Source organism: Priapulus caudatus, unplaced genomic scaffold (genome assembly GCF_000485595.1).
Source record: "Priapulus caudatus unplaced genomic scaffold, Priapulus_caudatus-5.0.1 Scaffold889, whole genome shotgun sequence".
NCBI classification, from domain to species: Eukaryota; Metazoa; Priapulida; class Priapulimorpha; order Priapulimorphida; family Priapulidae; genus Priapulus; species Priapulus caudatus.
The window spans coordinates 1-17,875 of NW_014577950.1; the positions used below are offsets into that span (position 1 = coordinate 1).

A 17,875-nucleotide genomic window follows, 5' to 3' on the forward strand; every position below is an offset into this window, starting at 1 on the left:
ATCTATACGGTAGTGATCAACTATGATCTATGCGGTAGTGATCAACTATGGTCTATACGGTAGTGATCAACTATGATCTATACGGTAGTGATCAACTATGATCTATACGGTAGTGATCAACTATGATCTATACGGTAGTGATCAACTATGGTCTATACAGTAGTGATCAACTATGATCTATACGGTAGTGATCAACTATGGTCTATACGGTAGTGATCAACTATGATCTATACGGTAGTGATCAACTATGATCTATACGGTATGANTATGCCATCTCGATATTGCTTGTATCTGCGATTTGAAATTAATTACGTTCCTTGCTTGTACATGGAGTGCTGGCCTGATCTTGAGCTGGAGAGAGAGAGAGAGAAGATAATAGAGAAAGGGGGAGGAAGAGGAGGGAGACACAGAGAAAGAAAGAGAGAGAGAGAGAGAGAGAGAGAGAGATAGAGAGAGAAAGTAACTTGCGTACACTGCCAACCCGCACTTGAATGGTACTGCAGCGACATCGCGTAGCCGCCGCGTTCTCTGCCCCCCCCCCACACACAATACATAAACACAACGCACGCACGCACAAGTGCACAGCACGCACGTACGCCCCGCCTGCACGCACGCCTGTACACACACACACACACACACACACACACACACACACACACNGATGGGTGGAGATGCAGGCTTAGGTAAGCAGTAGTAATACAGCCAGATGTATGGTGATGATGGGTGGAGATGCAGGCTTAGGTAAGCAGTAGTAATACAGCCAGATGTATGGTGATGATGGGTGGAGATGCAAGCAGTCGTAGCACAACCACATAATATCTAAAGATCGACTATTACACTATCAATTTTTCGTAACATAGACTAAACGACGATGTGACGTGTGAACTTTGTCTTGTATTTCGATCTCACAGCTCCGTTTGCCAGCATACTGTCTAATAAGTACGGTCACCGGCAAGTGATCATTGTGGGAGGTCTTCTAGCTGGCCTGGGTCTCTCTTCGTCATATTTCGCCACCACTCTCACCGCCATGTACATCAGCTACGGAGTAGCATTTGGTAAGGCTAGACTAAGAGAGACAAAACATGGAAAAAAATCGAAACGCGGCACACGTTATCAGACTGTCTTGTATCATAAAATGAGAGTACAATGCGAAATGTCAGAGGGTGTGATATACTAAGCAAATGCAGCGACGTGACTATGGCAGACACAATGTTATACACACTCTCGCACACACACACACACACACACACACACACACACACACACAGAACACACACAGCACACACACACATACACACACACACGCACGCACGCACGCGCGCGCCGCACACACACACACACAAAACCACACACACACAACACACACACACACACACACACACACACACACATACACACACACACACACACACACATACACACACACACACACACACACACACACACACACACCTCACACACACTTGATATTACGTTCTAGCTTATTATCAACGCGTGTGGATATATATATCAGTGGCGCGGCGACATATCAATTTTGCTAGAGTCACTTTGATGATCGTGAATGAGATATAAACGTATATATATATAATATATATATAATATATGCGATACCGTATACGGATATATATACGATTATATCTAGGTGCGTGGCCATGTGCCGCATCTGTCGCGATCAGCGTGCGGGTAGGTGCCGTGCATGCGGTGTACCTATGTGGGTGCTGCTGTGTATGTGTGCGTGTGAGTGTTTGTGTGTATGATGTGTGCGTGTGCGTGCGTGCCGTGCGTTGCGTGCGTGTGTGCGTGTGTGCGTGATGTGGGCGTGTTGTGGGGCGTGTGTGCCGTGCCCCGTGCGTCTGGCGCGCCTGCGCGTCGTGTGCGTAGCCGCTGCGTGTCAGTTTGCGTGCGCAGGCGTACTGCACGTGTGTAGTGCTCCACAGTGTATCTGTACTCCCCACGGACGCCAATTTTGAATTGTGCAGTTTATTTTATAATACGTATAACGACTCATGCTAAGCTGTCGATGACGTTTCTTCGTGCGGCATGCGCGCTGCTCTTCTGCAGGCGCGGAGACTGCGACTATCCGTCAGCCCAGTCCAGTCTCCATCCTCGTCGTCTACTTCCGGACAGCGCATACTCGATCGGATCCGTCTCGTTGCATCTGCGGTACGGGCGTCGGCTCTCTGCTCTTCCCCTACCTCACGGAGTTCCTTCTACAGCAGTACAACATCGGCGGTACCTTCCTCGTCTCCGGCGCCGTCACCTTGAACATCGTCGCTGCGGGCGCGCTGATGCGACCGCTGTCCGCGACGGTGGCGCCGCCGTCGGAGAAGATTCCTCCGCGGGAGGGCGCTGGCGACGGCGTCGACAACGTCGGCTTCTGCGATGACGATGCTGAGACGCTCAGCAGCGGTGTCGTCGTCTGCATCGAGTCGCACACCGCCCCGCAGTGCAGCGACGGCGCCACCGTCGCATGCAAAGATGGCGCCCGTGCGAAGGATGGCGCCGCTGCGATTACGTTTCCATGGCACCTGCTGAAGGACGCCGGCTTCATTCTGTTTGCGCTCTCGCTGACGCTGTTCATATTCGCCTATCTCAGTATCTACCAGCTGATGCCGCTGATAACCGACAAGCTGGGAGATGGCAGCTTCAGTGGCGCCACCATGATCGCCTTCATGAGCATCGCGGAGACGATCTGCCGCGTGCTGTGGGGCGTCGTCTGGGACCACGGCGTCTTCCGTAAACCCAACGTTCGAATGATTGGGATCGGTATACTGCTTTTCTTGAGCGGAGGTCTGGTGTTCGCCTGCATCTTCATCACAGTGAACGAGCTGCTGGCCGGATGGACGATGGTCACGGGTGTGTTGGTGGCCGGAGTTCTCTCCACCTTCATCCCCATCACGATGGACATTGCCGGACCTACGCAAGTCGGCAACGGTTACTCGATAGTGATGGTCGGACAAGGGGCAGTGATGGCCGTGGGACCGCTGTTTACGGGTGAGATATATAGTTACGGTTAAATTAAAATTACGTATTAATTAAGTACGTAATTAATTAAAAGTTAGTTTCTAACGTCTTCTAAATATGCGGCTTTAAAAAAAATTACGTATTAATTAATAAAAGTTCGAAGTTTCTAACGTCTTCTAAATGTGCGGATTTTTATTGTGATATAAATGATTGAGCACAAGGATTACATGGAATCGCAATTAAGAGTACAGAGAGGGGTGGAATGAGGGGAGAGTGAGAGAGTGAGAGACGGGGAGAGAGAGAGAGAGAGAGAGAGAAAGAAAGAAAGCGAAATAGCGGGGTAGAGAAAGCACCAGTACGCTTAGCGACCCCAAGCAATGTCTGTGTCACGTTATAAATTAACACTTGATAGACCATAAACATTTAAAGTCTAAAGTCTTGCATAAAAACAGGATATCTCGTTGATACTTCGGGATCGGTGGATAGCGCCCTCTACCTACTCGGAGCTTCGTTCATCCTAGGAGGAATCTTCGTCGGAGTCATTCCTCTGGTGCGACGGTGCCGCCACCCTGAGACAGAAATATCAAGTACTGAGACGGATTACAGTGATGATAATCTCCAAGGAAACACGACAAACGTGAAGATATTTGCAGAGGTTTCGTACTTAGACAACGATCGCTTTCTGTCTACAAGATTGTAAAATCGTCATCATTAACTTCGATTGTCTCGTTTGTAGTAAGTCTCGTTTGTGTAGTAATTCAAGTGAAGTACTTTTAAATGGTAATTGAATAGCTACTATATGCACAAAGATTAAACTATTATATAGCATTGCTAATGTTAGTATTTCCCATGTGTTGTTTTTACTACCGTGCACACGCACACACACACGCACGCACACACACACACACACACACACACACACACACACACACACACACACACACACACACACACACACACACACACACACACACAGAGAGAGAGAGAGAGACACACACAGAGAGAGAGAGACAGAGAGAGAGAGGAGGGGGAGAGAGAGAGAGAGAGAGAGAGAGAGAGAGAGGCAGGAGAGTGCAGCGCGCATGGCGCAAGAATATAAACGTCATGCGTCGCTAATATATCATCAGGAGCTAATAATGAGCAGTATTATATAATTTTGTAATTAATTTGTGCAGGTAATATTTGTCATTGATTAGCTCCTGATATGCAGTCGGTATATCGGATGCATTAAGGTGACTCTACACAATTCAAAATGTGAATGAGCACATGCATATAAGCTTTATACTGATGAGCTTTTGCGTGGGCCCAATCTATGTACGCTAAAACCTCGCGCTAATACGTGTCAGTTTCTTCGATAATATGAAGGAGCGAAATATAATACGAGGATAATAATATCAGCGAGTGAACAATCTATGATTTATTTCACTCGCTGATAATATGTACACGTTTCGCACAGAATATTGGTATGTATGCGACCGTCCCGCGCAGACAACTACAAACGTAAATATGTCTAAGTTATATATATACTTATAGTATATATATATATATATTATATATATATCTATATATATATATATATATGATATATAACTAGACATAATATATATATATTATATTAGAAATTACACAAGCACACAGCACACAGGCAGTCTATATATTCTCTACCAAATACGGTCCGTAATGTACAGATAAGGCCGGGTATTGCTATGGCGCGAAGTATGATGCTCATGCCCCGCCCGCCTAACACTGCGCACCACGACCATCACCCGTCTGTGACGCATAGTTGTTTGCACACGTGCTCGAGATGGGAAGGCTGAATAATTATATGTATATTTATAGCTGGGGCGTTAATCCGTCGTCCAGATGTGAAATACTGCCGATAGCGCCCATGCGTCACCAACGTCACTATTTACAGGAAAAGGAGAGGAGCTGAAATTATATATATCTAATATATATTTTGATATATATATATACACTATTATGTAAGTGTTATGAGCTATCTCCTATCTCTCCCTCTATATATATATATATATATACGTAGCTAACTCCCACTATCCACCCGTCAACGGGCGCGACCATGTTGGCATGCGTAGACACGGCAGCAGCTCGTGCTGGCAGTATGCGCAAAACTCTTCAGCTGCCCAAACGACTAGCATGTTAGCGAGGAAGGCCGCCCCCCAAACAGCACATCCATCACAGCCTCGGCGTTCGGAACTTCAACAGGCGATGACGCTCATTCGCGCAGTTCGGGTTCGAATCTCTGTCGCTACTTTGGAAGTTGAACATGAAGCTAAAAAGAAAACTTTGAATCGCTTCAGGAAGGCTTGGCTGTATCCAGCCGCTCGTTGGCCACTCCGCAGAAACACTGGTGCCATCTCGTGCGGAACTAGACACTAGACTGTTATGATCCTAGAGATATAGTGTGTCATATGCGTGTGTCTTTACTGAGTGCTTACCGTCGTCACTACCGGTGTGTAAGCTTAGTGCACGCTAATAGTGTATTCATAATGTCTGTGTCATATGCCGGGGCAAGCAGCGTGCGTGAGTGCACGGATGGCTACAAGTTCACTTGCCGTCTTTTAAACTCTTGATTCCGTAACAGGCGATAATCGGGCGTTGTTCTTATCTCTAGACGCGTAATCTTTGCATACGAACGTGCACCATGCGAGCTCCCCGTATAAATAACTTACACGAGAGCAATGCTTTGCCATGGTGTTGCTGATTCACCGACAAGGCCCTTGAGGCTCAAGTTTCAAGAAGAGCTAAAAGAGCGAAGCGGTGGCGAGCGACGGGCTGAGACGCTAGCGAAACTTTTTTAATCGCAGCACCCAGTACTGGCGACGTGCTCTCTAGGAACATTGCAAGAATTCAGCGCGAATACTGCTTCTATCGGGCCAACTATTAGGGGCATCCAGAAACTCCGCTTTGTTTGCGGGTTTTTGGCTATATTAATTTCGAATTAATTTCAGTTTCACACAGGAAATAGAGGATTTGCGCATGCCCCGTTCGTCGCACGAAAATACTAGAGCTGCGGCCGCAAATTATGAATTAATCATTCTCGTGGCTTATCCGACTTAGGGAAATCATGGTAATTCGTGCGACGAGCCTGGTATCTGCGAATCTGCAGAGCGCCATCTTTTTTCGTACGCGCCAACGGCGATAGGCACATAATGATATACGTATATATCCTATGCTGACATGCGGTCAGTCCGTTGATTGGCCATGCGTATCTTCCTTTGGCCGTTTTTATCCTCGGCAGCCAACTTGCGAGTCTTATATTTCTCGCTAATTTTACAGAGATATGAACAACATTGCTCAAGCAGTCAGTTTCTAGTTTTTACCCGACGCATATAAATCACAATATCTTGGTTATATGTATGGTTCACCTACTACTCATGGAATAATATTCTCAATTCAACCTTTTGTTTTATTCATGTATTCAATCTAAATTCATTGTAGTTACTTTATTGATCACATATTTCTCTACACGCAATGTAAGAAAACATTTCAGTTCTGACTCAACTTCCGTTTTAATTCTGTGTCGTGCTTACTATTGGTATCACATATGTGCGCTAATATTAGAGAGGGCTATTAGATTATGGTAGAGATTCTGCCCCTTAATTATATTTTCTAAGCCACAATATCACGATGTGTTATGTCTTGCCGAAAGAATAATAATAACTGAAAAAGATAATACGTTTAATACAACTTTATTAACTCAAAAAACACGGCATTACAGCTAGCGAGGCTGAGCTGTTATAAAACGTCGCTGCGCGTACACGCACTCGCTAGGCGCGTCCCAACACCAAGCGATCGAGTGCAACGAAGACCTGCTGTTTTGCTGCTTGAACTATACATTCTAGAAGCCAAACTTTAGCACTAGCTATAATTTAACAGCAATAGAAAATGAAGAGTGATTTATATCACAATATGCATCCCACAACATTTGATATGCCATCTCGATATTGCTTGTATCTGCGATTTGAAATTAATTACGTTCCTTGCTTGTACATGGAGTGCTGGCCTGATTTGAGCTGAGAAGAGAGAGAGAGAAAGAGAAGAGAATAGAGAAAGGGGAGGAAGAGGAGAGAGACACAGAGAAAGAAAGTGAGAGAGAGAGAGAGAGATTAGAGAGAGAAGTAACTTGCGTACACTGCCAACCCGCACTTGAATGGTACTGCAGCGACCATCGCGTAGCCGCCGCGTTCCCTGTCCCCCCCCCCCACACACAACAATACATAAACACCCCGTCCATAAACATTCCTGTCCCCCCCCCACACACAATACAGTAAACACAACGCGACGCACGCACAAGTGCAGCGCACGCACGTTACGCCCGCACGCACGGCTGTACACACACGTACGCACGCAAACACAACACACACACACACACATCACACACACACACACACACCACACACACACGCACGCACGCACATACATATAGCACGGCACGTCGGTATAAACGTGGCACATAGGCCATTATCTATCTATCTATCTATTCTATCTATCGCTCTCTCTGTCTCTCCCCTCTCTCTCTCTCTCTCTCTCTCTCCGCTCCGTCACTCTCTCTCCCTTTCTTTCTATTTCGCTCTCTCGATCGCTCTTTAGCTTTCTCGCGCGCGTTCTCTCTCTCTCTCTCTCTCGTTCTCTCGTTCCCTCCCTATCCATCTTACACACACGCGCGCTAACGCGCATACACATACACGCACGTACGCACGCACGCACGCACGCACGCACGCACGCACGCACGCACGCACCGCCCCATATACTATATATATATAGTATATATATATTATATATATATATAGAGAGAGAGAGAGAGAGAGAGAGAGGAGAGAAAGAGGAGAAAGAGAGAGAGAGCTAGAGAGCTAGAGAGCTAGAGCTAGAGAGCTAGAGAGCTAGAGAGATAGATAGGTAGATAGATAGAGACCTAGCTAGAGAGCTAGAGAGCTAGATAGATAGATGGATAATGGATAGATTGATAGATGGATAGATGATGATGGATAGATGGATAGATGGATAGATGGATAGATGGATAGATGGATAGATGGATAGATGGATAGATGGATAGATAGATAGATAGATAGATGTAACTCGAAGATACGCGAGCACGGACTCACGTGACGAGAATGAACTTTACGCAAATGTTTGTCAGGCAAACATTTCACGATCGTAACATGAAATCTGCCCGTCTAGCTTACACCGTCTTCCATCCGACGCCCACATAGCAGTCAGTGATAAGCAAGACGCAGTAAAACTACTGGACTATTTACCGCGATAAAATACAATGTCATACGTAATAAATTCTGAAATCGCGTTGATCCGGACGGTGAAACACACGGTAGTCATCATACGCTCGCACATACGTAGGCGCGCAGACGCTCACACACGCATACTCTCGCACATACACGCGCGAACACGCACGCGCTCACACACGCATACGCTCGCACATACACGCGCGCACACACGCATACGCTCGCACATACACGCGCGCACACACGCATACGCTCGCACATACACGCTCGCACACGCACGCGCGCACACACGCATACGACCGCACATACACGCTCGCACACGCACGCGCGCACGCACGCGCGCGCAAACGCTCACACACGCGCGCACACGCACACACAACACACACACACACACACATACATACATACACACACACACACACAGGGGGCGCTCCCTAACCCGACTGATTCGTCCGAGAATCGTCTGGGAAGTTCTTTCTCCGCGCACGCGGGCGTCTGCGGCGACGATGACGACATGGCGATCGGACGCCGACGGCAGGGACGGAGCTGGGCGTGGATGTGCTGCCTCGGGGCTTCTTTATCACGTGCTGTCCATCGGCCAGCTGAAGACGTTTGGCATCATGCAGCTGGAGTTGATGAAGGTGTTTGATTCGGGCGTGGCGCTGACGGCGTGGGTGAACGGCCTTGCCTACGCAATGACGTTTGGCTTAGGTAAGCAGTAGTAATACAGCCAGATGTATGGTGATGATGGGTGGAGATGCAGGCTTAGGTAACAGTAGTAATACAGCCAGATGTATGGTGAACGATGGGTGGAGATGCAGCTTAGGTAAGCAGTAGTAATACAGCCAGATGTATGGTGACGATGGGTGGGGATACAGGCTTACGTAAGCAGTAGTAATACAGCCAGATGTATGGTGACGATGGGTGGAGATGCAGGCTTAGGTAAGCAGTAGTAATACAGCCAGATGTATGGTAATGCATGGGTGGAGATGCAGGCTTAGGTAAGCAGTAGTAATACAGCCAGATGTATGGTGATGATGGGTGGAGATGCAGGCTTAGGTAAGCAGTAGTAATACAGCCAGATGTATGGTGATGATGGGTGGAGATGCAGGCTTAGGTAAGCAGTAGTAATACAGCCAGATGTATGGTGATGATGGCGTGGAGATGCAAGCAGTCGTAGCACAACACATAATATCTAAAGATCGACTATTACACTATCAATTTTTCGTAACATAGACTAAACGACGATGTGACGTGTGAAATTGGTCTTGTATTTCGATCTCACAGCTCCGTTTGCCAGCATACTGTCTAATAAGTACGGTCACCGGCAAGTGATCATTGCGGGAGGTCTTCTAGCTGGCCTGGGTCTCTCTTCGTCATATTTCGCCACCACTCTCACCGCCATGTACATCAGCTACGGAGTAGCATTTGGTAAGGCTAGACTAAGAGAGACAAAACATGGAAAAATCGAAACGCGGCACAACGTTATCAGACTGTCTTGTATTCATAAAATGAGAGTACAATGCGAAATGTCATAGGGTGTGATATACTAAGCAAATGTAGCGACGTGACTATGGCAGACACAATGTTGTTGGGTACGCACGCACACACACACACGCACGAACGCACGCACGGCACACACCACACACACACACACACCCACACACAACACAACACAAACACGCACACACACCACCGCACACGTATGCACACAGCACGCCCACCCACACACACAACCACACAAACACACCAACACACACACACACACACCACGCACACACACGCACACGCACGGCACACACACACACAAACGCACACACACACACACACACACAGACCCACACACACACACCACACACTCAAACACACACACACACACACACACACCCACATACACACACACGCACGCATGCATACACACACGACACACACCACACACACCACACACACACACACATACAACACACACACACACGCACGCATGCATACACACTCTCACACACACACACACTCCACACGCACATACACACGCACGCACGCGCGCACACACTCTCTCACACACACACACACACACACCACACACACACACACACACAAACACCACACACACACACACATACACACACACACACACGCACGCACGCGCGCGCGCACACACACACACACACAAACACACACACACACACACACACACACACACCACACACACAACACAACACACACACCACACACCACACACACACACACACACACACACACACACACACACACACACACACACACTCACACACACTTGATATTACTTCTAGTTTTATCAACGCGTGTGTATATATATATAGTGGCGCGGCGACATATAATTTTGCAGAGTCACTTTATGATCGTGAAGAGATATAAACTTATATATATATATATATATATATATATATATATATATATCGATACGTATACGGTATATATACGATTATATCTAGGTGCGTGGCCATTGTGCGCATCTGTGCGTGCGTGCGTGGGTAGGTGCGTGCATGCGTGTGTACCTATGTGTGTGTGTGTATGTGTGCTTGTGAGTGTTTATGTGTATATGTGTGCGTGTGCGTGCGTGCGTGCGTGCGTGTGTGCGTGTGTGCGTGTGTGCGTGTGTGGCGTGTGTGCGTGCGTGCGTGCGTGCGCGCGCGCGCGTGTGTGCGTGCGTGCGTGCGTGCGTGCGATCGTACTCACGTGTGTAGTGTCACAGTGTATCTGTACTCACGGACGCAATTTTGAATTGTGCAGTTATTTTATAATTACGTATAACGATATGCTAACGTCGATGACGTTCTTCTTGCGCATGCGCGCTGCTCTTCTGCAGGCGCGGCTGCGGACTATCCGTCAGCCCGTCCATCTCCATCCTGGGCGTCTACTTCCGGAGCGCATATCGATCGGATCCGGTCTCGTGATCTGCGGTACGGGCGTCGGCTCTCTGCTCTTCCGCTCGCTAGATGGCGCTGTCCACCGTTCCCGTTCTATCGATTAGATATCCTGTTGTTAGTGGAATAAAAAAAACTCGTTATCTTGACGTGTAATAAATTAAACTATTATGATGATATTATGTAAATGTTTTTTTACTATTAACCAAGATGAATTAACGGGAAACTAATGATAAAGGTGAAGATGAAGATGGAGAAAGATGAATTAGATGAAGATGTAGATGGAGATGAAAATAATGATGAAGATGACGTTAGCTCCAAAAGCGCAACAGTGAAGCATATATATTAAATATAAGTAGAATATAAGCTCCAGTAATATAGAATAGAATAGAAGTATATCACATATCAAGGTCACACCTGAAACGTACCTATCAATAGTGGTTCTACCATCATCAACAATCCTTGAAATAACAACAATATGGCGAACCCGTTGCCGACTTGCGCAGGTCCGCAAATGTCCATCGTGATGGGAATCAGGGTGGAGAAAATTCCGGCCAACAACACACCCATGACCATCGTCCATCCGGCCAGCACCTCGTTCACTGGGATGAAGATGCAGGCGAACACCAGACCGCTGCTCACCGCTAGCAACGATCCCGTGCCTATCATCCGCACTGTTGGCGCACGGAAAGCATCGTGGTCCCAGAATAAACCCCACAGCACGCGACTGATCGTCTCTACTATGCTCATGATGCCGATCATGGTGGCGCCACTGAACCTGCCATCGTCTACCTTGTCGGTGATCAGCGGCAGCAGCTGGTAGATGTTGATAAAGGTTACGAGAAACAGCACGGAGGAGAGCGTGAACTGTAAGAACGCAGCGTCCTTGAACAGGTACCAAGGAAACGTGACGACGTTGTCGTCGTTGTCGTCGGCTGGGTTGCCGGTGATTGACATGCTGCGCACGTACACATCCAGCGAGCCGTAGACACTTTGCAACCCCACCTCCTCCTCCCTCACGAAATCCAACCTGCGGCGGCTCTCCGGCGACGAGGCACGCGCGACGACGACAACTGGCCGACGACCCGCTCTGACGACGGTGTCAACAGCAACGCCCTCACGCGGCGTCGGAAGCGGATTCTGCAGCGGTCGCATCAGCGCCGCGCCAAACACGATGTTGAAGGTCAAGCCGCCGCAGATGAGGAGGGCGCCACTGATGCCGTACTCGTCGACGAGGTACTGGGTGAGGTAGGGGAAGAGCAGAGAGCCGACGCCCCCACCGCACATCACCAGAGCGGATGCGATCGATACGCGCTTCCGGAAGTAGACGCCCAGGATGGAGTAGGACGGGTTGAGGGCTTAAGTCCGCCAGCCCGCGCCTGCAGGAGAGCAGGCGGCATGCGCAAGAATAGTCTAACGTCATCGTCGCTAATTATATCATGGGTATTATGGATCATAAGGTAACTCTGCCCAATTCAAAATCGTAGAATGACACATGCATATAAGCTTTATACTGATAGCTTTTGCGTGCCACAATATATGTACGCTAACCTCTGCGCTATATACGGTCAGTTCTTTCGATAATATCACGAAGCGAATAATAATACGAGATAATAATATCAGGAGTGAAACATCTATGATTATCACGTCCTGATAATATGTACACGTTTCACAAGAATATTGGATATGATATGCGACCGTCCGCGCACACTACAAACGTAAATACAGTTATAGTATATATATATATATATATATATATAACTAGACATAATATATATATATATTAGAAATTACACCAGCACACAGCACACAGCAGGTCTATATATTCTCACCAAATACGGCTCCGTATGTACAGATCAAGGCGGGTATGCTATGGGCGAAGTATGACGTGCTCATGCCCAGCCCGGCCAACACTCCACCCACGACCATCACCCGTCTGTGACCATAGTTGTTTGCCAGCGTGCTCGAGATGGGAGCTGAAAATTATCTATATCTATATATATCTATATATATATATATAATATATATGTATATATATATCTCCTATCTCTCCCTCTATATAGTATAGTATATATATATATATATATATATATATATATATAGAAGCAACAATCTATCAACATCTATCAAATGATGTGTGTGTTTTCTCTTTTCTCTTGTGGAGCCATATATCATTTCTGGCATGCCCACACGAGTTGGCGGTTGGTGTGTGTAGTGTATGTTGTGTGGTGTGTGTGTGTGTGTGTGTGGTGTGTTGTGTGGTGTGTTCGGTGTGTCGTTGTGTGCGTTGCGTGTGCGTGTGTGCCCGCGCGTGTGATGTGTGTGTGTATTGTGATGTGTAATTGTAGTGTGTGTCTTCTGTGTGTGTGTGTGTGTTGGTGTGTGTTGTGTCTGTTGTGTGTGTATGTGTATGTTATGGTGTGTGTGTGTGTGGGTCGTTCTCACGCACACCACCAAACACTATTGTGTGTGTCGCGTGCGTGAGAGAGAGGCGGCAGGCGTGATGTTTCGTGTGTGTGTGCGCGACGCGCGTGTCTGGTGCGTGTCACTGTGCGTCCGCGCTGTGCGCTGCTCGCATGCAGACAGTGTGCATGCTCGCGCGCGTGACGTATACGTCTAAGCTTTTACGCCATGGGGGACACATAGAGCCGTAGGCTACTCCCACTATCCCACAGGTACCCGTCAACACGCGCAATGTTGGAACGTAGAACGCAGCATGCTCCGTCTGCAGTTATGCCAAAATCTTCAGCTGCCCAAACGACAGCACATGTTAGCGAGGAAGCCCCCAAAGCAGCACATCCATCCCCAGCCTCCGTCCGGAACTACAACAGGCGATGACGGTCATCGCGCAGTTCGGGTTCGAATCAATCTATGCGCTACTTTGGAACGTTTGAAATGAACTAAGAAAACGTTTGAAATCGCTTCCAGGGTAAGCTTGCTGTACTCCAGCCCTCGTTACCACTGCCACAGAAACACTGGTGCACTCGTGGGACTGACAACACGCTTAGACCTAGAGATATATAGTGTGTCATATGCGTGTTGTCTTACTGAGGCTTACGACATCCGTGTGTACTTACTGAGCACCTATAGTGTACATATGTCTGTGTCATATGCCGGGGCAAGCAGCGTGCGTGAGTGCACGGATGCTACAGTTCACTGCCGTCTTTTTTAACTCTGATTCCGTAACAGCGATATCGCGTTGTTCTTATCTCTAGACGCGTAATTCTTTGCATACGAACGTGCACCGGAGCTCCCCGATAAATAACTTAAAAGAGCGAAAGCGAATCTTTGCATGTTGTTGCTGATTCTACCACAGGCCCTTGGAGGCTCAAGTTTCAAGAAGAGTAAAAGAGCGAAGCGGTGGCGAGCGACGGGCTGAGACGCTAGCGAAATTTTTTATCGCATGCACCTAGTTCTGGCGACATGCTCTCTAGAAAAATTGCAGAAATTCAGCGATATACTGCATCCGTCGGCAACTATAGGGCATCTAGTAAACTCCGCTTGTGCGTTTTGGCTATATACATTTCGAATAATTTCTCAGTTTCACACAGGGAAATATAGGATTTGCGCATGCCCGTTCGCGCCGAAAATATAGAGCATGCGGCGCAATTATGAATTCAAATCATTCTCGGGCTATCCGACTATAGGGAACCAGGGTAAAATTCGGCGACCGCCTGCGTATCTGCGAATTGCAGAGCGCCATCTTTTTCGTACGGCCAACGGCGATAGGCACATAATATATACGTATATATCCTATGCTGGACATCGGTCACCGTTGATTGCCATGCGTATCTTCTTTGGCCGTTTTTATCTCTCGCACCAACTTGCGAGTTTATGTTTCATCGCTAATTTACCAGAGAATGAAAACATTGCTCAAAGCTAGTTCTGGTTTTACCCCGACTGCCTATAAATCACAATATACCCTGGTATATATGGTTCACCCTTACTACTCATGAATAATATTCTCAATTCAAACTTTTGTTTTAATTCATGTAATTCATTTAATTCATTGTATTACTATTGATCACATATTTCTATACACCGAATGTAAGAAAACATTTCATTCTGACTCAAACTTCTGTTTTAATTCCTGTCGTGCATTACTATTGATCACATATGCCTAATATTAGAGAGCTATTAATTATGTAGATATTCTGCCCCCTTAATTATATTTTCTAAGCACACAATATCACGATGTGTTATGTCTTGCCGAAAGAATAATAATAACTGAAAAAGATAATACGTTTAATACAACTTTATTAACTCAAAAAAACACGGCATTACAGCCAGCGAGGCTGAAGCTGTTACAAAACGTCCCTGCGCGTACCACGCACTGCTAGCGCGTCCCAACACCAAGCGATCGAGTGCAACGAAGACCTGCTGTTTTGCTGCTTGAACTATACATTCTAGAAGCCAAACTTTAGCACTAGCTATAATTTAACAGCAATAGAAAATGAAGAGTGATTTATATCACAATATGCATCCCACAACTTTGATATCCATCTCGATATTGCTTGGATCTGCATGCGATTTGAAATTGATTACGTTCCTTGCTTGTACATGGATGCTGGCCTGATTTGAAGCGAAGAGAGAGAGAGAGAGAGAGAGAGAAGAGAATAGAGAAAGGGGAGGAAGAGGAGAGAGACACAGAGAAAGAAAGTGAGAGAGAGAGAGAGAGATAGAGAGGAAAGTAATTGCGTACACTTGCAACCCGCACTTGAATGTACTGCAGCGACATCGCGTAGCCGCCGCGTTCCCTGTCCCCCCCCCCCACACACACCACATACATAAACACCCCCTGTATAAACGTTCCCTGTCCTCCCCCCCACAGACAATACATAAACACAACGCACGCACGCACAAGTGCACGCACGCACGTACGCCCCACGCACGCCTGTACACACACGTACGCACGCAAACACGACACACACACACACACCACACACACACACACACCACACACACGCAGCCACAATACAATATAGCACGGCACGTCCGGTATAAACGTGGCACATAGGCATTATCTATCTATCTATCTATCTATCTATCGCTCTCTCTGTCTTTCCCCTTCTTCTTCTCTCTCTCGTCTCGTCACTCTCTCTCCCCCATTCTTTCTATTTCGCTCTCTCGATCGCTCTTTAGCTTTTTCGCGCGCGCGTTCTCTCTCTCTCTCGCTCTCGGTTCTCTCGTTCCCTCCCTATCATCTTACACACCACGACGCGCTAACGCGCATAACATACACGCACGCCGCACGCACGCACGCACGCACGCACACGCACGCACGCACGCACCGCACCCCATATATTATATATATATATTTATATATATATACTATATAGAGGAGAGAGAAGAGAGAGAGAGAGAGAGAAAGACCAAGGTCTGAGAAAGAGAGAGAGAGCTAGAGAGCAGAGAGCTTAGAGCTGGAGTAGAGCAGTAGAGAGATAGTAGGAGATAGATAGAGACCTAGCTAGAGAGCGAGAGAGCTAGATAGATGAAGATAGATGATAGCATTTGAGAGTATGATAGATGGATAGATGGATAGATGGATAGATGGATAGATGGATAGATGGAAGATGGATAGATGGATAGATGGATAGATGGATAGATGGATAGATGTAAAACTCGAAAGATACGCGAGCACGGACTCACGTGACGAGAATGAACTTACGGAAATGGTTTGTCAGGCAAACATTTCACGATCGTACATGAAATCTGCCGTCTAGCTTACACCGTCTTCATCGACGCCCAATAGCAGTCAGTGATAAGCAAGACGCAGTAAAACTACTGGACTATTTACCGCGATAAAATACAATGTCATACGTAATAAATTCTGAAATCGCGTTGATCCGGACGGTGAAACACACGGTAGTCATCATACGCTCGCACATACGTAGGCGCGCAAACGCTCACACAGCATACTCTCGCACATACACGGGCGCACACCACGCGCGCACCAGGCTACGCTCGCACTACACGCCGCACACACGCATACGCTCGCACATACACGCGCGCACACACGCATACGCTCGCACATACACGCTCGCACACGCACGCGCGCACACACGCATACGACCGCACCATACACGCTCGCACACGACGCGCGCACGCACGCGCGCGCAAAACGCCTCAACACACACACACACCACACACACACACCACACACATATACATCACGCACACCACACACACCCACACACAAACACACACACGCACACACACACACACACAACAACACACACACACACACACAACACACACACACACGAAGCAACAGACCCAAAAATACGCTAATTAAACGTTACGTTCATGCCCCTGGATTCAAACAACCAACCCTCAGAATTAATTTCTGATCAGTTATGTGTCGACGTGAGCTATTGTAATATGGTGCAGTTGGCAGCCACAAACACGCACGTCATCAATGTGGTGATCCGGTTGGTTAAATATGGTCAGCAACCGGAAAACCATGCAATTGAGGCGAATAGATCTTAGGTGTTCAACAAACCTATCGCAAGGCGGTGTTTTGTTTCGCCAATCTGCTGGTGCGTGTCCACGTGCGTCCACGTGCGAGTTTGGCGTGTGTGTGTGTGTTGTGTATGTGCGTGTGGTGTGTGTGTGTGTGTGTGTGTGTGCCGTGTGTATGTGTATGTGTGTGTGTGGCGCGGCGCGCGCGCGTGTGTGTGTGTGTGTGTTGTGTGTGTGTTGTGTGTGGTGTGTGTGTGTGTGTGCGCGCGTGTGTGTGGTATGTGTGTG

The 17,875-nt window shown here is 47.4% G+C and overlaps 1 protein-coding gene across 1 annotated transcript; it reads left to right on the forward strand.

Annotated features, from left to right (window-relative positions):
• Positions 1-719: 719 nt before the first annotated feature.
• On the forward strand, positions 720-3,784 carry LOC106814232 (monocarboxylate transporter 7-like). The gene is made up of 4 exons (XM_014818530.1): positions 720-741; positions 912-1,055; positions 2,062-2,994; positions 3,417-3,784. The coding sequence occupies exons 1-4, from the start codon at positions 720-722 to the stop codon at positions 3,662-3,664; spliced, it is 1,347 nt and encodes a 448-aa protein (XP_014674016.1). The 3' UTR covers positions 3,665-3,784.
• The last annotated feature ends 14,091 nt before the right edge of the window (positions 3,785-17,875 follow it).

Coding starts and splice junctions, on each gene's coding strand:
- LOC106814232 (XM_014818530.1), top strand. CDS start 720: ATGGGTGGAGATGCAGGCTTAG. Junction 742..911: donor GGGTGGAGATGCAGGCTTAG/GTAAGCAGTAGT, acceptor TCGATCTCACAG/CTCCGTTTGCCAGCATACTG. Junction 1,056..2,061: donor CAGCTACGGAGTAGCATTTG/GTAAGGCTAGAC, acceptor GCTCTTCTGCAG/GCGCGGAGACTGCGACTATC.